The sequence below is a fragment of the Dreissena polymorpha genome, chromosome 3, assembly GCF_020536995.1.
Source record: "Dreissena polymorpha isolate Duluth1 chromosome 3, UMN_Dpol_1.0, whole genome shotgun sequence".
Taxonomy (NCBI): Eukaryota; Metazoa; Mollusca; class Bivalvia; order Myida; family Dreissenidae; genus Dreissena; species Dreissena polymorpha.
The window spans coordinates 54,480,385-54,505,477 of NC_068357.1; the positions used below are offsets into that span (position 1 = coordinate 54,480,385).

General features: G+C 33.4%; 2 protein-coding genes across 14 annotated transcripts in view; one reads left to right on the top strand and one right to left on the bottom strand.

Moving 5' to 3' along the window:
* The first annotated feature begins 859 nt into the window (after positions 1-859).
* Positions 860-25,093, top strand: part of LOC127874199 (epidermal growth factor receptor substrate 15-like 1) — a 105,071-nt gene continuing 80,837 nt past the window's right edge. For 11 of the 12 annotated variants that reach the window (XR_008046696.1, XM_052418410.1, XM_052418412.1 and 8 more), the window contains exon 1: positions 22,167-22,225. Coding sequence is in view for 10 of the 12 variants with exons in the window: in XM_052418410.1 (XP_052274370.1) it covers positions 22,199-22,225 (27 nt within the window). In the remaining 2 variants the exon portion in view is untranslated. Of the gene's footprint in view, positions 918-22,166; positions 22,226-25,093 lie in introns of those variants that run through there. The other variant, XM_052418413.1, reaches the window with a different exon arrangement.
* Positions 5,035-9,481, bottom strand: LOC127874213 (dynein light chain Tctex-type 5-A-like). Of its 2 annotated transcripts, none has more exons than XM_052418444.1 (2): positions 8,962-9,481; positions 5,035-5,948 (listed from the first exon to the last, which is right to left on the bottom strand). In XM_052418444.1, exon 2 carries the CDS (start codon positions 5,945-5,947, stop codon positions 5,231-5,233), a length of 717 nt encoding a protein of 238 aa, XP_052274404.1. In that variant the 5' UTR covers position 5,948; positions 8,962-9,481; the 3' UTR covers positions 5,035-5,230. The 2 variants fall into 2 exon arrangements, with proteins under 2 accessions (XP_052274404.1, XP_052274405.1); XM_052418445.1 differs by lacking the exon at positions 8,962-9,481 and adding an exon at positions 7,320-7,431.

Consider the following 25,093-nt stretch of genomic DNA (forward strand, 5'->3'; position numbering starts at 1 on the left):
TAATGGGTGTCCAATGGGGGTCTGTCCAAGTGTTTTTTATTGTTTGTTTGTCTGTCTTATTGATGTGCAGTGTTAATTAGGAAATAACAATTTTTGGGGGTGAAAAACATTGTTCTTTGATCTTTTCAAATAATTTGTTAATTATCAAAGTGTAATAATAACACCTAAAATTAAAGGAGTTTGTTCACACCATTATTATTAAAATTAATTTGAAGATGTTGTTGTTTGATTTTATGAATTCTAAAGAATATTGCATCTTTATGAAATAAAAATAAATGTATATGAATTAAGATTGTGTTTTGTTTATTCTAAATAATTATTTTATTTATCATTATTTTATTTTGTTTTCAAAGTTTTTTCTGTCTGTATATTCTTGAAAAAATTATTTATGATTTAGATGCTTATTATTTCATTATGGTGAAATAAAAAAAAATGTATATGAATTAAGATTGTGTTTTGTTTATTCTAAATATTTATTTTATTTATCTTTATTTTTATTTCTTCAAGTTTTTTCTGTCTATATTCTTGAAAAAAAGTATTTATGTTTAGATGCATATTGTTACAGTCATTCTGGTGAAAAAAAAAATAATGTTTTAAATAATGGCTGCTCAATTAAATAATTTGAGCAACCATTAATCTCATCAGTGTCATCTTACATGACAAATCCAATTAGTGGTTCATAAGTTGATTACACCTTTCTAATCTAATCAATATCTTGGTGGGTGTAATGTCCATGCTTAGAGGGTGAAAAGACCAGGGGTGTAACGTCCAGAGGGTGTTATGACTGGACACCTTTTCAACCCTGAATTCCAGTAACCCATAATTCATTTCGGCATAACCAACTGATGACTTCCGGTTAAACGTAAACATTTATTCTTCTTGCGCAATAACGAAAATAATCAACGTCGGTGAATACAGTATGTATCAAAATGTATTTTTTGTCAGATAATGTAGGATATGTTACCTAAATTATATTTGGTGTATTTGCACTCAAGTAATTGTCTTTCGATGGGTTTTCAGCCGAATTTGATTCTTTAGTGGTACAGTAGTAGGTCGGGGTGAAATAACACATTTTCATTATTCGTTTAAAATTTCAGGACAACGATTGATGCATAAATTTTATGTTTCAGATTCCATTTTGGCATCCTTTAAATATGCCTTATTCTTATGGACGAATAGCATGATGGTCCTGTTAACCAAGACTGTGTGTGCCTGAAAGTTATAAATGTCCAAGGCAAGTGTATAGTTAAACTAAATCCAGCAATTAATCTGAACACCTTATTATTTATTATAAGATTCTAGAACGTATACTTCAACTTCATGTCGCTGCAAAAAAAACTGGTTTATGTGTGTCTTATGTTCGTTGGTTTTGAAAGTAAATGTATCCAAAATGGCAAACAACACATTCTTTCTATGTACATTCTAGTTATACTATTACATTATCAGTACATCTGGCAGCTGCAGTAGTAAACGAATCACATATTTTTCTCGATTATTATTCATTATTGCCTTTAAGCGATCAGTATAAGATAATTATCTTAATAATGCGTTTTGAAGATATACTCATTAGAGGTATTACAACAGAACCGAACAGACAGCGCAAAGAACTGATATCGTAAGATAATCAGCAATAAATGCCTATCTATTACACGTTACTGATAAAACAACCGTATACTCATCACTTTTGTCTTGCGGATTTATTTGACTGGCGGGATTTAACGTCACAGCCAGTCTCATTACCTAATTGAAATATACCTTTAGTTGCTATTTATTATCGCATTTATATTTGAACTGTCACATTCATTTTCAAATTCTGAAATTTTGTAAACGTTCACTAAACATTTGAACGGGTAAGGCGAATATCATTATGACTTGAACGTTTGATCCAGACATATATCAATACACTGTTTATTGATAGATTTTTTTCATCGAAATGTTAACAAAACTGCGCTAAGGAGACATGCAAATTTCGATGAGTTGTTTCTTAGCAGAAATGGCTATGAATTAACAATAGACATTGAACTCTCGCTTAAAAGCACAGCTGCCTCATGTAGGAAGCAGTGCTTGGCCACACCACGTTTCCTCCATGATGAAGCCTCTGGCGCGGAAGGACCTCACAAACTGTGAAATATGCACACGCAAAAAGTTATTTAGTTTTATGAATATTTTCAACATTTTGACTTGTACATAAAATAAGCAAAAAGTTTTATAGTTATGCTCGATTTTAGAGGATGTGTAAATGAAACATTTATAAATGTTAGCAATTATATAAATTTTAATCAACCAAAATGTGCATTAATCTTGCTCGTAGAAACTCAATCGCACTTTTTAACGCAAAATTTAACAGTCTTTTCTCATTATTTCTACATTATATTTTATCGGAGTTTGTAAAAAAATAAGCTTAAAAAAATCTCATAAAATAAGCTATTTGGATTGCTCCACGATTCGATTAATTATCACTTAATGAGCTATACCACTCTAAAATGAACCACAAAAACAGTTAATTAAGAACTCCGTCATAAAAAAGTATTGTATGTGTTATGCAACTACACTTGGAGACTTTTCTTACGCAACACGTTTCAAACTTGAATATCTTATTTATGAGTTAAGACTTTTATTTAAAATTCTACACGTGATCACTTGATTATATTTCGCGCGAGCTTATAATAAAATCATTCATTCTTGACGATCAAACGCTTGGGCACGCGGGGTAGGGTTTGAATAGTGAAACGCGATATACTGGTAATAATGAATTTATGTCAATTTCATAATTTAAGGTGGGATTTTACACAAGGAAAACATACCATTTATCAAAAAAGCAAACAGTATGGCTCGTGTGAAAATTGAGGCGCGCAAATACCCCGCATTGGCAAGTTGCAGGCTATCTACCCGACATGCTAAAGCGTCCGATTGTCACGGATGAATGATTTCATCGCTTGCTTGCATAAAATGCAGCCAATTTTCACATGCAAAATTTTAGATAAAGATCTTTACTCATAACTGAGCTATTCTAGTTTGAAAAGTGTTGCGCTAGAAACGTCTACAAGTGAGTGTTGTGATAGAAAAGTCTATAAGTGTATGCACAACGTTAGAACCGCAGCCGTATCACTTCTTTTTGCGTTTACACTTTGACTACCATCTGCACGCAAAAGAAGCGTATGATCGTATGGTACAAGTTCTACCAGAATGTTTGTAGTAGATCGCCAAATTCACAAATGCCCAGAAGGTCGTTTCGTAATACGCATGTGCAACTTGTAAGAACATTGTTTTATAATTGTTGGGTCGATTTATTTTGATCGCAGAGCAAGTAGTTGTTATGTGTGAAATGTGTGTTTAACAATCATGTCTGCTTTTTTATATCGACCACACTGACATCGTCAAATTGTACGACAACGCTTTTGATCAAATAATTGAACATATATGTGTGCTTTAATAAAATATACAACTAGTATGTGTTTTCGATAAAAAAAGCAAAATACAATTAATACTATTTACATACTTCCAAATGCACGTGTAGAACAAGGGAACTACAACGCACATGTCTAAACGTGTCAGAGCGTATTGCGTAAATGATTTCAATGCAATTCTGTATAAAATGGTCCAAACAAGTGTATACCATAAGCTGCTTTTGAGAAATTTGAAATTTAAAAGCGCCTAACTCGATGCGCGATTAGGTGCATATCTACTATATGCACTTAAAAAAGTTATAACGCACAAAGGATTTTACGTGTGAAATAATAATTAATTAAATTTTCGTATTATGGTAGGAAACTCATCACCCATCTTCCCTGTCAGTTACTTTTCACGATATATTACTGACCACAAATGTGAATTGTTGGTGATTACGAGCAGAGACTTAGATAACAGTTATCTACGTCTCTGTTACGAGCTATAATCCCGATTATGAATATTCGCAAAAATCGCTTCATATAAAATATTTTTATTATTCATTTAACATCTAGAAATGTAAGATTTGAAAAAATGTAGAACAAAATAAAACATTGGAAATAAAGTTTCCATTTTATTTGAATTGTGTACAAATTTCAATATGGTATGCCGGCCCCTGGCAAGGACTAGTGCTAACACATTTAAAACTTGCTGACCGCAAAATCGTGGATGATTTCAGCAGTATTCCGTGCTAGGGGCGGGCAAACCAAGTTATATTGATGTGATAAAACTTAAAATTTAAAATAAACGTTATTTAATTAATTTAAAAATATTTATTACTGCATTAATAATATAAAGCAACATTTATGTAAGATTGGTTAACTATTAAATTGATGAAATTAAGAACTTTCAATTTAAAGCGATTTTTGAGAAATGAATTACAGGTTTATCTACCTTAAACATCAAAACATACCGCCTGTGGTCGGTAGGATATCTTAAAAACTTAACATACATTTTGTTGAAGGCGAGGGATTTTCTTCTCACAATTCGAAATCTCAATTAATCATCATTGTATATTTAAAAGGACGTAGCTATTTAGTACGTGTGTTGTAACCTTTGCCTGGGATAGATCATTCAACCATTGTTTCAATGTAAGCTTGCGTTCCATAAACTTGCAAAATTAGAGCAATTTTATTTGCAGACAATATTACTGCTAAAAATATTAAAGCTCGACAACGTATATCAGGCCCATGTGAGTAACATTATTTTAAATTACAAGCTTGGGTTGCTTCCTCTACTAGTATTTGCATTTGGCGTTGTTTTTGCATGTTTTGCAGTAGTTTGTTGAGGCTGTAACTAAATATTTTGAAAAATACGCATATATCGTTTTAAATCGCTTACAATAAGGAAACTTTCATGGTAGCGCTATCTTAAAATATTCATGCATAAAGAACTATACCAGGTTAATATTTGTCAAAAAGAAGGCAGGACAGACGTGATCTTTGTCCGCTATCCTGAAAATTGTCAAAATATGCAAATCTGCTAGTATGCAGATACTTTGATTTACATTCTATATTATGATTTTATGTGGCATTCCTTTGAACAAGTTCTTGATCGTGTATAAGAGCTTGCGACAGGTACAGCCAAAACAATTGCCGTTTTATTCAAGTATTTAATAAACAAAACACCACCCCGATATGTTACTCATACGAAATAATTAACACTATTATTGACAACAATACAAGGCCATGCGGTGTATGCAAAAGCATATTCAAAAGCTGCAACTGCGTATTTCTTAATCACAGCGGATATTTAGTGTCTTTAATAGCAAAATATATGTATTTTATTCGGCGTACACGGCAAACACCATTCCAACAGCAACAATATCCCCCTTCCTCAGCTCTGCGCTTACTACGTTATCAAAGCGTTGGTCCCACAGACATCGTGACGTCACCAACATAGACTGGTCGAACAGCTGACCAATCGTTGCCATACAAACTATTTTGAATCTCGGCAGCTCTAATTTCTTCACTCGTTCTTTCATGATTTCACTTATCAACTTGCACTTGGAACCACAATGGCTTGCATCGTAATTCTTTTCTGTGATCTGTTCCGCTAAAACATTCTTGATAATGTCTTTGATTTTACTCTCTTGGATCTTAAAGTCGGGCGTCAGTTTGTAAGTATTCTCGTAGTAAATTATAGCAGGCGTTCCTTCCGTTGTGCCAACACTTCGCCTATCGCTTGCGTGGTGGGTTGAGTGACCTTCCCTTGACATCATCGTGTTTGTTCGCTGGCGGTAGCCGTGGGATGGGTGATGGTCTCCGTCGTATTCCATATGGTGACCGTGCTCAACTCGGCTAACCTTTCTTTGTCGAGCAGTTTCGCTCTTATGAGAGTGGTCTCCCTTGTGATGGGCACCGCCATGTTGGCCGCCATGTTGGCTGCTGTGCTGTGACTGTGTACCGCTTTTTGTTTTCTGACTGTCCTTAATTTCACCGCCTTTGTGGCTGTCGGCTTCAGATTTTGTTCTTTTACGATGTGTTGCAGATTCCTTCATGCTGAAAATATCAGAATTATATTGATAATATAACATTTTAAAATGCTTTCCTTGCGTAAACTTACATGGTATTTTGCATCAAAAAGGGCATGAATGAGGGAAATTTCGTTAAAATCATATTTAAATTCTGGTACTTAATATCGGTTCAAAGTATTTTTTTTTAAATTTAATATACCGGTAATAAGATCAAAATTGTACGGACCTTTTTATGTTTACATTTCGAAGTGAGAATATATGATATAACAAGTTTTTTATGTAACCAAAGTTTGTATGTGATTTTTTTACCAAATATGATAGCAACAGGTTTTTTTTATCGCTGATTGCTATTTTTTACTTATACATACTAATTAGTCATGCGGTCAGTACCAACTAATATTTAGCTAATTTTATATAGCAACTGTATTACTTCTATCAAACCATCGCTGTTTCATATAAAAAATAAATACAATAAAGTTCTTAGTTGACAAAGGCCCTGTAATAGTTTACTTTTTACCATAATACGTGCTTTAAATTTGGTAGAGCTAGAGGTAAGGAATTTCATAGGAGTTAAACCCAATTTTCGGACAAATGTAACATAAAAATATAGTGGCATTTAAGACACGAACGGTTCCAGGCACTTGCAGCATAAAGCATTTTTTTAAATAATCGAAACGTTTTTTTTTATCTTTCATCGCCGTATGAACTTAACTGTCAGGATTATAACGCATTATTAGCATGAAAAATAGACGACTTTCGTGCATAGATTATGCGTAAAAAATCATAGCCTTCCCTGCATAATGAAAAGTCATGATTATCTATAAAGCTTATTAATTTTTGTTTCAACACTTTGTGCTATTTGATACATGGGTAACAATGTATTATTAAATGCGACCAAACGTAAAACTCGCTCGCTATAACCTTACATTTGTTTGAAAAATAAGGAAGTTGACAATATATTGCTACATGCGTTGCCTGGATATGTTGTAGCATTATGACATAAACACGTGTAGAAAATGTCATCAAGGTCCAAACAAGGCTTTTAGTTAAGTGATATATGGTTGTTCAGATAATCCGATAATTATATATAAATTAATTTGTTGAGTACTTGAAAATATATATTTTTCGTGCTTTATCAAATAAAAAAGATGATAAAATTGGGAAAATTTTTCTGTCACCAAGTAAAATGCACTTCAAAGATGATAAAAGTCACTTAAAATCTAATGATGGCTCTTGGTATTCGATCATTGATTTAAAAGATAACAAATATAATATTGAACCGTATACAAATATTGACTGCCGCTAAAATTGTAACAGACTTCGTATTATATCAAAGACTAGCAGTTTATAAATGTAAAGTGCGTAGATTCCGTGTAAATATTGCATAATTACTCACGTAAGCACTTGACTGTCTTTAAGACGGATTGAAAATGAACATTCCGACACTATTGCAATTCTAATGAGCTGTATAAACAGTGATGTTAGTTAAATATATGTTATCAGCTTTCTTCCATTTATCTAAGCGATGTGAGAGCCCTACTTAATCATTTATTATTTATGTGCATGAATGTGTTTTTTTGCAGGCCACCACTGTGGGTGGTAAACTTCGCAATACATGGAATTCCTGGCAACCACAACATTTGCATGTGAAACGCTGAAACGCACATCAAGGGGGTATATTAAATAAACCACATTTGTTGTGCTCGTTGCCATAAAGAGTGGGCGTTCGTTATTACATTTTTTTATTTGTAACATGACACTGAGGATGTTTATTCTGACAGTTTCAATCTGCAAGACAGTCGTGCGCCATGAACAAAAAACAACATGAAGTAATATTAACAGAACGAACAGAATAGTTTATTTTGACTTAAGACTTAAACAGCTCATCGTCATAAGCATACTTATGCATTTACAGCATGCGTTTCAATTAATACAAAATATACATCATTTCGAAGAAAGATCTATTTAAAAAGAAATGAAATACAACATGGTTTAGTGAGGATGTGAGAATGTCACATGGAAGATGTTAATGAAATAGTTAACAGAACTTTGTATAAAAGATATAGTAGATATTGCTCCATTGCAGCACAATATATTCCTCTACTTCTAGTTTTGTCTCTAAAAGATCATTTTCAGTGCTATACGATGTAACACATTATTTATGTACTAAATGAGTAAAACATCGAGTATAAATTATATATGTATTGGAAATTTAAAAACTATTATTGCCAGTTTTAAATTGATATAACAACACTACATCATTTAGAGCATATATATTGGACGCTTTTCTGATCTTTAACTTCGCAAGTTTAGGCAGTTACAATCGTTTAACATGTATAATATACAGCGGAATTATTTTTCATCATCGTTTTTGCGTAAATTATTTTTATACATTACTATTTAAACATTTGTTTGGTCATTTATATAATGGTTGAATATTGCCGTCTGCTGTGGTTTAAACCATAAACAAGTCGCACAAGATCGTACAAACAAATTATTAGAAGGTTTTATATGTTATTTACTAACACATGGGTATTTCACCTACCATCCAACCCCATATTAATAAAATAGTTAGCAATATATTTTGTAATTATATCACAACTTTTATGTTATTCCGTTTTGCGGATGGGAACACGGTCGAACTGACGAAAAGAGTGATAGCTTTACAGACCGACAGGTTACGAACCTTTATGTATATGTGTTTAAAACATATCCACCTTCGTCGTCATATCTTATGTACTTTGTGAATTATTACAATTAGTATTACATGCTTTTTGTTACTGTAACCTTCCCTTTGGCGTTAATTAATGATTTGCATAATCCTGACTTAACAGTTTATAAGTAGTTGCATCAAAATGTCCACTTTGTGTAAGGACGCACAGATAGACGGACAGACGAACAGAGGACAAACCGCTCGCCCGCTACGGTGAAACACGGATACGGGGATTATTAATCATTCAATAAAACAATATATTTTTATCGGATAGTATAATTGAACATCAGAGAAATTGAGAAGTAGTTAGAACAAACATGGTTACCTTTTGATTCCCCGCGTGTCTCGCTTGCAAATTGTAATCCTCCTCCTCCGATACTGATATCGTCCCTTAAGAAACAGGACTGAGCAATGCCAGCACTACTTATGCAGAATTCATCTCTTTATATATCACGAGTAGTCATTTGTTTCAGAGCCTATGCAAAAGATCTATTGAACAGAACGTTATTTGAAAACTGTATATCGTATCGGTGAATACCGAAGTTTGTTACTGATAGATTAGTTTGTTCATTAATTTATCATGGCGTAAGACAAATACGTATTGACTTTTTCATCTTAATATTTAGAATGTATTGGGGTGTTATCAAATTCGCATGCGATATGTTTCAAACAGTTATCGAAAGCAAATAACAGCACACAGCATACGACGAATGTAGCGTTGCACTGTTTGCTTTAAACGTTTGTTCAAAATTCAAATCAATATATCCATGACTTTAAAGCAGGTATTGCAAACAAATAAACCGCGTCAAAATCCGTTAACTAAACTATATTTGTTAACATTAGTTTCCTGTGAAGGTGGGTTATTGAGTTAATGTCTCGATGTAATGTGCATCACACAGTTTTAATGTAAAACACACACGCAGTGTTCCAGCATGTTTGAGTTGTCAGTGAATGGTGTATTTTGTTGATACCATGCCAATTATTTAAATGTAACTGAGTAAAAGATTTTATTGCAGTCATTGTTTCAATCATTACGCAATCGTTGAAACAAGAGCCTGTACCAATTTTTTTTATTTCAATCCGTCTTATAGCATCAACACAGAACATTTAGAATTCAATTAAAAGCAGTAATACAGATTAATTACCTCATTTAAAAGTAAAAGCCCTGGTCAAATTTTTTCATGATGCTTGTGATGTGTGTGTCGGGTAGTAAAAACTAATGGGTGTTGCTGTCTCTCGCTAATACAGAAAATCAGTAAAACAATCCATATAATATAAACACAATATATTGACGATTTACCTTTTATATAAATATGAATAATCATTTGACAGGGAAACATATCGAACGCACTGTGACAATACAACGATGAAGATGGTAATGTATGGCACGTAAAACAAATACGAAAGATGTCACACATGCATTTTTAGCAAACACTTCAAAAAAGTTTTACTGCTTACATTAGATAATCACTTTCATCACAAAAAATCTATGTAGACACATTATGAACCTCATCTTTAAGACGCATGATTAACTTTAAAAAGTTATTCATGTGCTTTAATGTGTAAAGCATCGGGAAAAAGACCGGTCAATGTTTGACTATAATAAACACTCATTGCACATTGAAAATCAAACAAATTAACGATATAGCCAAAACGAATTGGTCCCATGTTCGTCGGACTAACCGCACCTTAAAATCCTGAAGTGAAATGCAAACATTTATAATTGTATTGCGCACGCAGTGTCCGTTTGCTTCGCAGCCTATATTTTTGAAACATCGAGTGCTTTTTTTGCTTGGCATATGACGCCAAAAGCATTTTAGATAAACGAAACAATTACAACAAGGCAGCATTTCGCTGGTTTGTCATCTTAACGAAAATTTATTTTTCTCTTGTTGCTGTTTATAATTATGTTATTAATAATATGGTAGAGTTATTAGAATCCGCAACAACTACTTTTTTCTACGAAATGTACAATCTAATGGTTTGAATGTAAAACGAAAATGTGTTGACAGAAATGTTCAATTCATATGGATATTTGTATTATTATTATGTAAATTTTATATAAAAACATTTAAAATGAACTTGATTAACACGTTTTCGTTTCAACTAGAATCTTACTTTTGATTAAATTCACATAAAAAAATCACAGATGTAGGATTATAACCATTCCTTCGGCGTTACGCGTACGATGACGTAAACATTACCAATATTTAAGGCGCGTTTAGTTTTATATGTTGTTACCAGTGGACAATATAATAAATATCATTGATATGACGAATTCACTTTTCAACGGGGACATGCGTAAACCCTAAAAGAGGTTTTTAATGGCTTCGTCACAAATCAATCCAGCTGCACCAGGATGTTATAAATCGTATAAGAACATGACGTCATTTTCGAAAACTGGCCATTTATCAAACTGTTACTGTAGACAAAGATAAAATAGAGAGAATAAAACCGAGGTCATTTTCTTGGAACGGTCACTGCAAAGCATTAGGGATTGAAACAGTCGAACTAATAACCGCACCGATACAATCAAAGGACTTTATACCTAATTAAACGTGCTTTAATTGTCTTTGAATTTTAACTTTTTAAGAACTTTGATTATTGTGTCACGATGTAAATTGACTGCAAATTATTAAGTCATTAACAAAAAATATTATATTAAATGTAATTTTTATAACTAACCATATTGATAATGCTTTATACTAGACTCACCTTCAAGTCTCCCGTTTCAAATAGTAGACGTACCAATATTGTCACTTGATGAAAAAATCTATACAAAGACAATGGCAATACTTTTACAAACAGAACAAAAATGTTGCAATATGAAATTTTAATTAAATTAATATCAATTTACATACTTTTCAGTATACAAACTAAACCAACTAAACTGTCCTGGAAACTGCAAGCGTAGTCAGTAAATTTATATTAAAATAAAACATTTGTATTGAGTGATCAACGAGAATCGTAGCAACGAATGATTAAGATTGGAAATAAAAAATATTGCATCGGCCTTGTGTAATTGCACATTGAGTCAATGACAGAATTACCACAAAAAAGCCAATGGATATTATATTAAAATGCAGGTTATACATTGACTTGTGCTACACAATTATTATCTTCCTTATAAATATACATAATTTATAATATATTAAAAATAATATACTTACCATTGGAGAGGCACGACCAAGATTGCCCTAAGACAAGAACAAAACAACGGGACACCATGTCGGATCGGTCGGGCCCGTAATAACAAAGTCCGCGGACTCCACTGCCAGTCTCCAGGATGGATGCGACAAGTTAGCTACTGGAGCTAATCCATCGATGAAGTTGAAGACAAAGGGAACAACATCGCTACTTGCAATGTGTATTAATGTGATTATAAGATTGGTGGTTTCGCCAAATAAATAACCTATGGACAGATTGATTACAAAAAACCCGAAAGTTGTTCTTTCACCATTGAGAATTCCGATTACACGTAGTATTCATTTGCCGTTAAATTATAGACAATTACTTTTTTTCTAAACCTACAGTCAAATTAAGTTTACTTCGAACATCTTTCATTGGAGGTACAATGCGGCTGGGTTCTAGTTCGCAGCGTAATTTAGCTCCGTGTAATCGGTATCCTACAATAAATAAGTGCAACTCCAGGAAGTGTTTATGTTGCAAGTTTTTAAATATGTCCTCTTTTATTCTTTCATCGGTTAATAACCGCAAATTTTCAGTTAATATTAAATCCGACGTCTCATGAAATTCTATGCATGTGGTTTATGTTATTACTTGAAACGTACCCTGTTGTGGTGCGCAATACGTTGGGCAGACGGGTAGATCACTTAAAACACGTTTTAGGGAACATTTTTTTAAAATTAAAAATAACAATAAAATTTATAACTTCATTTACCAGCACTTTAATAAAACAGGTCATAGCGTAACAAATATTTCAATTCAACCTGTGGAGCAACTTATTTTTAATAATAGTACTTCAAGTCAGTGCCAATTAAAAGCAAGGTGCATGTCAGAATTTGAATGGATTAAACGTTTGCAATCAGCTTACCCACTTGGATTAAATGATAATATTCTATATGTTGGAACAATTTCTAAAAATAAATCGTTTAATTCATTTTCTCTGTTTAGTAAACGTCTAAGAAATAAACGTTCACATGGCATTAGGAAAAATGGTAACTTAAGGCGTAAATTTAAACGTCTGCTTTCTTTAAATGATTGCTACACAGTATTACAAAATGGGGGTAAACATAAATTACTAAGTGCACTTTGCTCTCTTTCTGTTTCTTCGTTGGCGCATATTGATAAGGAATGTAAACTTACTTTACTTCAATCTAACCCTCTATATGAATGTGCTTGTATTATTGAATCTTTCACTGACTACTATCTTAAACCTTTTATTGAAAATGTACTTAACAAAACTAGAAATCGTATCAAAATTGAGTTTTGTAACAAAGGTCTTGATTTAATTGACCTTCCTAAAATATTCAATGATAAAAATGTACGTCGGTTGATTCCCCCTTATTTCCGCAATACTGAATCACCACTTATTTGCTACAAATATAGTAAACCTGTAAGAAGTATCGTTTTTAATTATAATTCTATTTACTAAGATATAAATGTAATAAGAAATTGTCCTACATTATGTGACTGTACTAGTTCTAAATATATATATGGTCCAGTTGGACATGTTATTACTGGGGACCTTAATTTCATTCAAAATAAAAACCTTAGAAATTTACTATGAAAGCAAATTTATGTTAGAATTATCTAAAACTAAGCAAGTAGATTTGATTAATTGTTTTAACCTTACTAGTAGGTACATTGATGACATACTTAATTTAGAGAATCCATTATTTGAACAATATATTCACAAAATCTACCCAAAAGAACTAGTCTTAAATAGATCGTGTATATCCAATACAGACGCTGCGTATTTAGACTTACATTTAACTATTAATAATAATTTGATCAAAACTAGTTTATACGACAAACGGGACGATTTTAACTTTGAAATTGTGAATTTTCCGTTTCTAGATGGCAACATCCCTAAAGGACCTTCCTATGGTATTTACATTTCGCAGTTGGTACGTTATGCCAGAGCATGTTCGTGTATTAAAGATTTTAATGATCGTAATCTAATATTAACTAAAAAATTGCTAAAACAAATCTTTTTGTATCATAACCTAAGAAATAAATTTGCTAGATTTTACTCTAAGTATGGTGATTTAATTTCAAAATATAATGTTTCTTTAAAATGGCATTTAAATAATGGAATCTCCCATCCATCATTTTACGGAGATGTTTTGAAGCGTGTCCGCAAATTAAAATATGTTAAACCAAATGTTCATATTAAACTTTTCAATTTAATTAATTTGTTTTTATCAAAAGGATACGATGCTTATGTACTTAAAAACACGTGTTTGATGGTTTTCGATTCACTATATCTTTCTTCCCTTAAAATTTGGAATCATTAGTGATATTATAGGCATTTTTCACTGTTGAATAAAATTGTGTCATTGTGTCGTATGAACAAATCTGCATGAATACTACATTATAGGCATTTTTCACTGTTGAATAAAATTGTGTCATTGTGTCGTATGAACAAATCTGCATGTAAACTACATTTGGACTCAAATCGAACATCAAATCATTTCTGTCTTCAGTTGTCAAAACACCTATATACTGTTTAATTCCAATAATGTCGCTTTAATGGAATTACCATTTTTATTCATTTGCTTCTTAATATATTAAATCACCTAAATTTGTTTTATTAGTAGCACAGCCCCATTAATATTTTTATTTAGTACTGCCCTTGGAATTTGTTCACGTCATTATGTCATTATGGATTTTTGTGACGTCATACGACCGACTTTCCCAGTTGTAATCTACATGCATAGGTCATTGGGTTTATAACGTTCCATTTTATTTATATTTTCTCTTTGATAGGCGTTTCTTGTTCGATTTAATTATTTTTAATTTGTTTAGCAGTCACACAAACAACCAAGCTATGTAATATGGTATTTTTACACCCATTATTGCTGCTTCTTCCTGTATTTGCGCGATGATTATCTGAGATATTAACTCTATGATTCTATATTCTCAAATCTTTTCTATAAAGAAGGAATGTAGTTGACAATTGTTAATAGTTTTATTTGATCGTTCGTCAAAAAGTTGTAATTCTGTTACTCTTGTATCTTCAATGCAATTGAGTAATTAAATAGTAATTAAATTGAATGCGTTTTAATTCCCTTTTATTATTGTTTAATTTGAGTTACAATGCTATGACGTTAAATGTTATTTACACTTAAATGTATTATGAATATTGCTGGGCAAAGTGTGAGGTTGAGCGCTCTATAACCAGGTTTAAACCCCCAATGCTTTGCATTGACCGTTCCAAGGCGGTGACCCCAGCTTTATTCATATTTTGTGTTTATGTTGGTTTGTATTGTGCTGTATTGTGCTGTTTTGTACTGTTTGGGCAATCGGTCACTTGCCTTAAATAAAGGACCAACTAATTGTTTTTAATGAAAATTCAATACTGCTCCAGCAGCTGGAGTTTCACTTCTTTATATTGCAACACAAACGTGAGCTCTTTCACAACATCATCGACTTTAAGAAAGCTTACAATCACGTGTGCTATGATGGCCAATAGCACGTTATGAGAGGACTTCATTGACGAATGGCTGGTGCAAGTCGTCCAAAACCTTTAAGGAAACGCAATAAGCGTATTACTTCTAAATGGACAGACGGGGATTATTCATGACATTAGTGGAAATCTGTTAAGGATGTCTACTCTCTCCCGTCCAGTTTACCCTTTTCCTTGAGAAGATAATGCAGGAGACTCTCCATTACCGCAACATCTCTATCTCTATCGGAAACATCGTCTGCTTAAGATTCGTTGATGACATTGACCTCATGTGTGGCAACAGCAGAGAATTTCAAGACATCGCCAACAGACTATGAAAGAACAGGAGCATACTAGATGAACTGTTTCCAGCACTGAGAAGTCGTAGATCATGGTGAACAGCACGACCAACACCAGTGCATACATCACTGTTAACGGCGAGAAGCTGTATTTATTAGTGACCAGCCTTAAATACTTTAGAGCAACCCTCTCCAAGGATGGTACCAGTACCGCTAAGGTCTGGATAAGAATTACCCTGGTGACCGTAGCGATGGCTAGACTGAACATTTAATGAACAAGCTCCAAGTCCCTTGTAGTTTCCATTGTATTGTACAGCTGCGAGACCTGGACACTTCACCTGGACACAGAACGCATGATACAGATATTTGAACACAGTTGTCAGCGAAGACTACTCCACATGTCCTACCCGGAGCACATGAACAACGAATACGTCCGGAACATGACTTCAACACTTGTTGGTTCACAAGAGCCACGATTGACGACCGTCAAACTAAGCAAGCTGGCTTGGTTTGGGCACCTCGCCAGGCACGACTCTCTGTGAAAGACTTTGTCCAGGGTACGCTAGCGGGAGGTCGCTGTCGAGGCCGTCAGAAGAAAAAGTGTATGGACAATGTGAAAAGAGGAGATCTCTTCTCGTGGATGATTTTTTTTCTTAGAAGCATGCAACATACCAGAATCCTTGAGGTGGATTTCAGTATCGTCGTAACTCATTTGCCCCACCTCCCCAACGGCCAGACCTGTCAGGGATTGATGATTATGATGAAGATGATTGATGATGATGATGATGATGATGATGATGATGATGATGATGATGATGATGATGATGATGATGATGATGATGATGATGAGTCCCAAATGATCTCTTGAATATGCCGTCTCTGGTATTGCACTATCCGATCTTAATAATACAACGGAGAAGTATTAATTGAGGCGATGGCCGGTTATATTATACGGGCAAAAGCCCGCGAAGCGGGTGTTGACCGTTCATACATATGGGAATTTAGACATAAAATTACATAAGAATACCACATATGGATATGTCTCAAAAAAATTTGCCACGCGACATATATTTTCGCGATGCTATTTATGAACTTGAACAAATCAAAAACACTTTGACATATGCTAAATCACATGTAAATACATACCTCAGAAAAAGTTATATCAATCACATCATAATTGTGTAGCGAATCGCACTAAATAGTCTCGCATTATTTGTTTTTCTTCGCAACCGTTCCAGAATTAGGTCATTACTAAATTATCTCCCCTGAATGCTCTTCTTCAGTGGGTGTAAGCCGAAGACTGGTTCACTACATATAGTAACAGTCTTCACCTAACACAATTTAGGGGAACATAACCCGTCTTTAATATATTGCCGAATCTCAGATTTCTGTCGAATTTATTTGCTTTGATCTTTTCGATATCTTATTGTAATTATTATCCTGACAAATCACAAACGCTTGTTTAAAAATTATTTGTTTTAAAAACTTTAGTTTGCATCTCTATTCTTCCAGTATTCTCGCGGTATTTCAATAACGACACCCTACTGTTTATGTATCAGAATTTGTGACGCATTTTCCATTCGCTCTCAGAAAGAAGTTTTACGTTTGATCATGAGCAATATTCTGGTAAGTTGTCGTTGTTATCCACCAGAAATACATTTATTCACAATTTTTAAGATATTCAGATCTTACTTTTTAGTCGTTTAGCTTTAATTTTTAAAGTATTTACACCTCGTCTGCTCGCACTTTACCGATATCCCGAAAGGTTACATATCACTATAAATAGTTTAGGCCTAAAACCACAAATTCCGATACCGTTGGAATTTTCGTACCACAATCTTACGTAAAAAATCTTCCAGATTCGAAATCAACAAAAAACAAGACATTTATAAATTGTCTGCATTATTGATCAAATTTTAAGATATTTGTTGGTTTTCCGTTTTTAGAAGCTGTTCTGCCAAGGCAAGAGCTGGGCATTATACAAGCCATTCTATCCAGCAAAACTGACAGTTTTGGTTTACAGAAATCAACAAAGGAGGGATTCCCGAACTATCAAAATTTCCAAGCTATAAATACAGTTATTATCTGTGGTGATCTTTATTGGTTCTGTTTGTTTACTTGGATGGAACATGTGTGAACTTTTATAGAACTTTGAAAAGTCTATATATGTCTATCTATAAACAAAAATCAGCTATGGTATAATAAGATCAGATGTGCAAACAATGTCAAAAGGTTGTTAAATTAACAATTTGAAGGCAATTATGCTGAAAAAATATGAAAAGTTTCCATGCAAATTTTGTCTGTATATCGACAAGTGTCTGCCGATTATTGTCAAACTAGTAATACAAAACTTACCACAAGTATGTAAAAGCACTAAGTACCTGTGATCATTTTTAGTAAGATAGTGTAATTCTAAACAGTAGCAAATAGCTTGTTTAGTAAATGCATAATGCAATTAATATGATTTCCGTTCTATTGTGTAATTAATAAATTGGTTGTTACTTGCTAATCCGTGATAAATGTTTTATGGCTAGTGCAAAACCAGCAGTGTTAATTTTGTAAAAGGTAATACAATAACACCACTTTGTAATTTCATATACGTAAATATTCTTGAAATGTAGGTTGATGAGTTTTACTTATTTTGTAACTATTATTTAATGTGCAAATAAATGATGTGAAGTGTTTTGTATATCCACACAATACCACATATCTTTTTATATATGTATTGTATTATGTGTTATTTGAATGTTTAAATAAAAAAATATGGATGATATAACATGATGCATTCTAATATTTGCATTCAAATTGAAACTATAGAGCTAAGTGTATGCAGTTTAGACTGTGATTTTAGAATTGCTACAAAATGGCTAGTTTTTTAGTGGCGACACAATTTAAACTATTCAACAATAGTTTGCGAAAGAAAATTAGAAACCTGCAAGATACCTGTATTTATTAAATATTTTAATTGCGAAACAAGTATGTTGTTATGCTGTTACACATAATTATACATTGATAATAAATAAGAAGACAATTAGTGGTGTTAACATTTCCCAACAGTAGAAATCATTCTTCTGATGAAGTCAGTGGTATACAGACGAAAGCTCCAGGTATGGCTTTCAATACGTAGTGTGTGTTATTTGGCAGTCTAAAACTTATTGGATTAAAAAAATCCTGTCAAATTTGTCAATCAAAATTGATTTGACACATCACATGTACTGTATGCTAAATGCAACTGCTTTAGCAAGCTGTCAAGTTGAATTGAGACATTTGATGAAACAAACTGGTTCCTGGGTAGGACCAGTACTTGGTGTCTATATGACGTACCATGACGTCGAAAGTCTACAAGACCTACTAGGTAGAACGAGAAATGTACTTCGACGTACAGTTTTCACCGACCCTTGAGTGTTAGCCAATCAGAAGACACCTTACATCTGTTGCTTTTAGAGATATTTGACATTGAACATAAGTATTATTGTTATTTATACCAAATTATGTGACTATCGACCGCTGACTCATAGATATTGTGCGTATTTATTAAACATTATTATTATTATAATTTATACCAAATTATGCGACTATCGACCGCTAACTCATAGATATTGTGCGTATTTATTGACCTGGCGTGTAACCTCTGACTTACATGTATGCAAGTTATGGTTATCACAAAATACGACCAACGGAGAGGTTATAATACATTATTTATCCCGTTAATGCTTGGTAACTGTTTGGTTACCGTTGGGAATTTCCTACACAGTAATGCACTGGACGGTCGTGATACTCCGCCCCGCATGATCAATAAATACTCACAATATGCTGAATAATTTTAATTTTACAAAGGTAACAATTGAATCTTCTTCAAATTTGTATATAATCTATTTCAATGCATTAAATACTTGAAACTTCTATGTGTTTTGTTTTGCCATTCTGATATTTTTATTCATTTTGTCCTCAATTAAAAAATAGATTTTAAACATTTATTATGAATAAATCTGAAGGAAAAGCGGCTCAAGAGACTAGTGTTTTGATTGGCTGTTCAAAAAATGTGTACGTTGAAGTACAAACATGTATGTTGAAGTACAAATTGTACTTTGACGTACAAATATATACTTCGAAGTGTATTTTATATTTATGGCGACGTACAATTATTGTACTTTGACGAACATTTCTCTTTTTAACTTGTAGGTCTTCTTGACTTTCAACCCAAATGGTACGCCATAGTATGTCTTTAGGGTTATCTAAAGAATGCTCCCACTTAAGAGATCGATACAGAGACCTCCCAGTGACTAAGCCAGTTAGCAGACATCCCATCTACTATACCACAGCCACCGAACCAGCTATAAATTCCTGTTGGCTAGAAAACAAAAAATATAAGATGCTAGATCTTTAAGCTTGGAACATGTAACTTGTTTTAAGATTGATTTTTTTGGATGCATTACTTAATTATTGCAACAATTATAATATTTTGAACACAATCATGTCAATATATTTATTAACAAGAGCACCGCCTTGCGGGTGCAGACCGCTCATCTATTTTCTATTTAATGGTGAAGGGACTCTCATTTTCAATCACAAAGGAGGGAGTGGTGGAGTGAAGAGGGGTGCATTGTGTGGGGGTGTGGACATTTATTACATTATCTTCCAAAAATGCCAAAAAAGGGAAAAAAATAAATTGGGAAGGGGGGGGGGTGGGGGGGTGGGGGGGGGATTCTTGGGTGCGATGGTTGGACGGTATTTCAAACATAAAATAATAAAAATAAATATTTGTGTTTTTTAACCGTTTAAAAAAAAATTGGGGGGGGGTGAGGTGGGGGGGGGTATAGTGTGAGAGCGTGGTGGTAATTTGTGAGATGATCTTAAAAAAAAGTGGGGGTGGGGGGGATTCTTGGGTGCGATGGTTGGACGGTATTTCAAACATAAAATAATCAAAATAAATAGTTTTGTTTTTTAACCGTTTAAAAAAATAATTTGGGGAGGGGGGTGTGGGGGGTATAGTGTGAGGGTGTGGTGGTTGTGAGATGATATTAAAAAAAAATAGGGGGGATTCGGGGGGGAAGGGGGGGCACGGGCGATGGTTTGGGTGGAGTCTATTGTGGTATGTCAGGTAAGAGTAGTTTTGTCAAAGTATCAATCAAATCTAATCATAAATAAAGAAGTTATGGCAATTTTAGCAAAATTTAATAATTTGACCTTGAGAGTCAAGGTCATTCAAAGGTCAAGGTAAAATTCAACTTGCCAGGTACAGTAACCTCATGATAGCATGAAAGTATTTGAAGTTTGAAAGCAATAGCCTTGATACTTAAGAAGTAAAGTGGATCGAAACACAAAATTTAACCATATATTCAAAGTTACTAAGTAAAAAAAGGGCCATAATTCCGTAAAAATGACATCCAGAGTTATGCAACTTGTCCTTTTACTGTACCCTTATGATAGTTTGCGAGTGTTCCAAGTATGAAAGCAATATCTATGATACTTTAGGGGTAAAGTGGACCAAAACACAAAACTTAACCAAATTTTCAATTTTCTAAGTATAAAGGGCCCATAATTCCGTCCAAATGCCAGTCAGAGTAACATAACTTTGCCTGCACAGTCCCCTTACGATAGTTAATAAGTGTTGATACTGTAGGAATAAAGTGGACCTAAACACAAAACATAACCAAATTTTCAATTTTCTAAGTATAAAAAGGGCACATAATTCTGTCAAAATGCCAGTCAGAGTTACATTACTTTGCCTGCACAGTCCCCTTATGATATTTAGTAAGTGTTGCAAGTATGAAAGCAATAGCTTTGATACTGTAGGAATAAAATGGACCTAAACACAAAACTTAACCAAAATTTTCAATTTTCTAAGTATAAAAAGTGCACATAATTCTGTCAAAATGCACGCCAGAGTTATCTAACTTTGCCTGCCCAGTCCCCTCATGATAGTAAGTAAGTGTACCAAGTTTGAATGCAATAGCATTGATACTTTCTGAAAAAAGTGGACCTAAACGCAAAACTTAACCAAAATTTTCAATTTTCTAAGTATAAAAAGGGCACATAATTCAGTAAAATGCACGCCAGAGTTATCTAACTTTGCCTGCCCAGTCCCCTCATGATAGTAAGTAAGTGTACCAAGTTTGAATGCAATAGCATTGATACTTTCTGAGAAAAGTGGACCTAAACGCAAAACTTAACCGGACGCCAACACCGACGCAGACGCCAAGGTGATGACAATAGCTCATATTTTTTTTTTCAAAAAATAGATGAGCTAAAAATACATAGTTATCAAAAAAACTTAAAAAGCTTTTGCCCGTAAATTAGGTAGCACCTATAATCATATTACTCTAATCTTTAAATTGTAAAAATATATTACCTATATTTTGTTTTGACTTAGAAATTAGCTAATACATGATTATTTAGTCAGACATGAGGATTTATCCGTAATAAGAATGTATTGTAAATTATTATTTTAATAATTACGTTGCTTAATTCATTTTGTGTTTGTGCTGTTGGTCCGCAGAGGGTTCACGGTTTTTCTTTCAGGTCTACATGACTCACACAGTTGAAGGTACGCCTGAGAAGGTCATTTAGCTACATATTCTAGGTTTGCTTTTTACATAAACATTAAATTTTTAAAAACACAAATATCCAAAATGGCGTCTTTTCCACCGCTCCCACAGGTTGCAAAACACTTTTTATCACAAATTAAATTTAATATTAAAAACGCAAGGTTTGACTTTTGCATATGATCAAAGTATATATTGTATCTCACAAAAACGTCACCAAAACGTGAACGCCCATGCGATAGATACGTAAGCTTGATAAATTTCGACCGGAAGTCATACAATCCTCATAATTTATTCTCTTGCTAACTTTAAACATAAACAAAATGAATTTATCAATGTCAAAGTGATGAGTGTGCCATGTTATGCTATTTAAATTTATAGACTTTGCTTTATTGTTAGTTCCTGGTCGATTTGATAAATAAGTTATTTGATGTTTTTTGTTTGAAACTCACTTTTCCAAGTTCAGCTTGAGAAATGTCATCAATAAATTTCCTGAATGAAATAAGGTTGGGGCATATTATGTTTACTTATGTATAGACTAAATAGAGACTTGTTTAAAAAACTAAGTAAAACTATTATTATTATTAATAAATACAATTTTAATTTATTTATATTTTACAAATGCTACCCAGTGTGCGAAATACAGATTTTAATGGAATCGCCCAAATTCTTATACCCATATATAAATAGTAAAATTATTATCAGCCCAACTGTTTAAATTTTTTAAGTCCCACTTGCCCCAATGGATTTTCACTAGCCAAAACCCTTCAGGCTAGTGTGAATTTCGCACACTGGCTTCCTTTCAGAAGACAGTGTTTTAAAGTTCAGGAATCAAATCCAAAAACAAATAATTTTTACCATGCTGAATTTTAGCCTCGTTTTGAAATTAAAGAAAAACACATTTTGACATTACAAAATTATGCTTTATTCTTTTATTTTCATAATAATTTTGAATTTAAAATCGCAATTTTTCAACAAATCATTATCAATGAATCCAGAAGATTAAAAATTACTAGTTCTGATTTTGGTTTTAACTAAATGTGTTTGTGACCAACCAAGCTTGAAACAGATGCTGTTAGGGTAAAGATAATCTTTCACAGGATATCACTCTCATCAGGGTTCGACACTAAGGCACGTCCGACAGACATTGTCTAGTAAGATCGGTGGTCGGGCTAGTAAAACTGTGGGCTAGCTTGTCCGACTGGTCGTACATACAAAATCTATACTGATTCATATAACTATAACTAACCGAAAACCTTTTTCTCTTAATGTGTAAAAGAACTATTGTATCCATTATTTACATCAGAACAAAACTAGCGTATATAAATAAACGCGGAGCATTCACATGATTCATCGCTATTTTTAGACGCGAAGGAGAGATCCCGCAGAAATAGCTTGTTTCCATTGGTATAGTTGTCATGAATATTAACCCTTTGCGTGCTGGTAAATTTGTAGTCTGCTAAAATGTTGTCTGCTGAATTTCTAAAATTAGCATTTTCTTCATTTTTTTTTCAAAGAATACTATTAGAATAGCAAACAGTTTGGATCCAGATGAGACGCCACATTTTGTGGCGTCTCATGTGGATCCAAACTGTTTTCAAAGACCTTCAAAATTCGGTTCCAGCATTAAAATAGTTATTGATTTTCTGCAGTGTCGTAGAACTTTACATCATGTTTTTACGACTTCTATCGAAAATCGGTATCGTCAATGTAAACATCTTGGCGTAGAAGACAAGAGAATGTAATTTAAAGAGTGACTTTGTTCAAGATTGGATTTTCGTCCGACAAATAAGTTAATAAAGAAGAATCCGACGGTAAAACTGACACAGATTATGATGGAAAAGGGCATTGGAGCTGTGGAGCACAGCGGTCAAGGAGGCCAGAATTTGATAACGTTTAATAAATGTCACCTGCTGTACAGACATCATTTGTTTAACTGGTGATAAACAGTGAAATTACAACGAACAATTTATGTTGTTAAATAGTTTTATTTTATTTTTTACTCTGCATCAAAATAACTTTCTTGTGTTCACTAAATACATGTTGTATTTTCTGATAAAACCTGATTAAACAGTTACACGACACAATTCTGTGAATTTGCTATGTCATTTATGGTCTAGTAGACATCAGATTAGGGCTAGTACATTTTAAGAGGAGTTGGTCCGATGGTCTGGCTGTAAAAAAAGTTAATGTCGAACCCTGCTCATCTGGAACAAAGGAGCAAGTACCGTAATTGCTCTATGTTTTCGGACACTTATAAATAATATATTTTTTTTTTGTCCGAAAACTTAGATACAAAAAATATTCACAAAATACAGGTGTCCGAAAACTTAAAGTCGAAAATTTAAGTATCCGAAAAAAGCGTCAAGTGTATCAACGACTACCGGTAATAGCATGCGCTTGTAAAATACCACGCCGTATAGTATAAATTACAGTTATATATTTTTGCACTGCATTTTAAATAATTTTAAATGCTTTATTTATTTGACAGAAAGTTACTGCAAGGTTGTACTTTGACCAACGAGTTCAAAGATGAGCATGCGATGTACCGATACTTGCTAGTATGAACCTGTAATTAACGCATTAAAAAAGCAAACTATGAATTCTTTGTTTGGTCATTTCCGATTATTGTTGTCTAACTCCTTCCATTGTTCGTAAAACTTGCACTAGGGTGCACCACACTTTGAAGCGTTTAGTATTTGTCACAGTTATTTTACTGAGAAGGGTTGGTACAATTTAGGTAGATAATTGAACTGTTAATTGGCACTACCCATGGTAATTGTCATAACGCTTATTATACTATCGGGCGAAACCATTGTTTAATACCAGCTTACAAGGTTATTTACCCAATAACGCAAATGTAATGGTCCGTTGCCCTCAGGCATGCACCTGCCATGTTTTAAGATGTCAATCTGGTTGTAAAACCCCTTGATCGAAGTGTCATGAGATATCGAAAACAGGACAGAAATTTGGTAAAATAAC

Bases quoted from the DNA above. Each gene is read 5' to 3' on its own strand.
- LOC127874213 (XM_052418444.1), bottom strand. From the start codon at position 5,947: ATGAAGGAATCTGCAACACATCGTAAAAGAACAAAATCTGAAGCCGAC.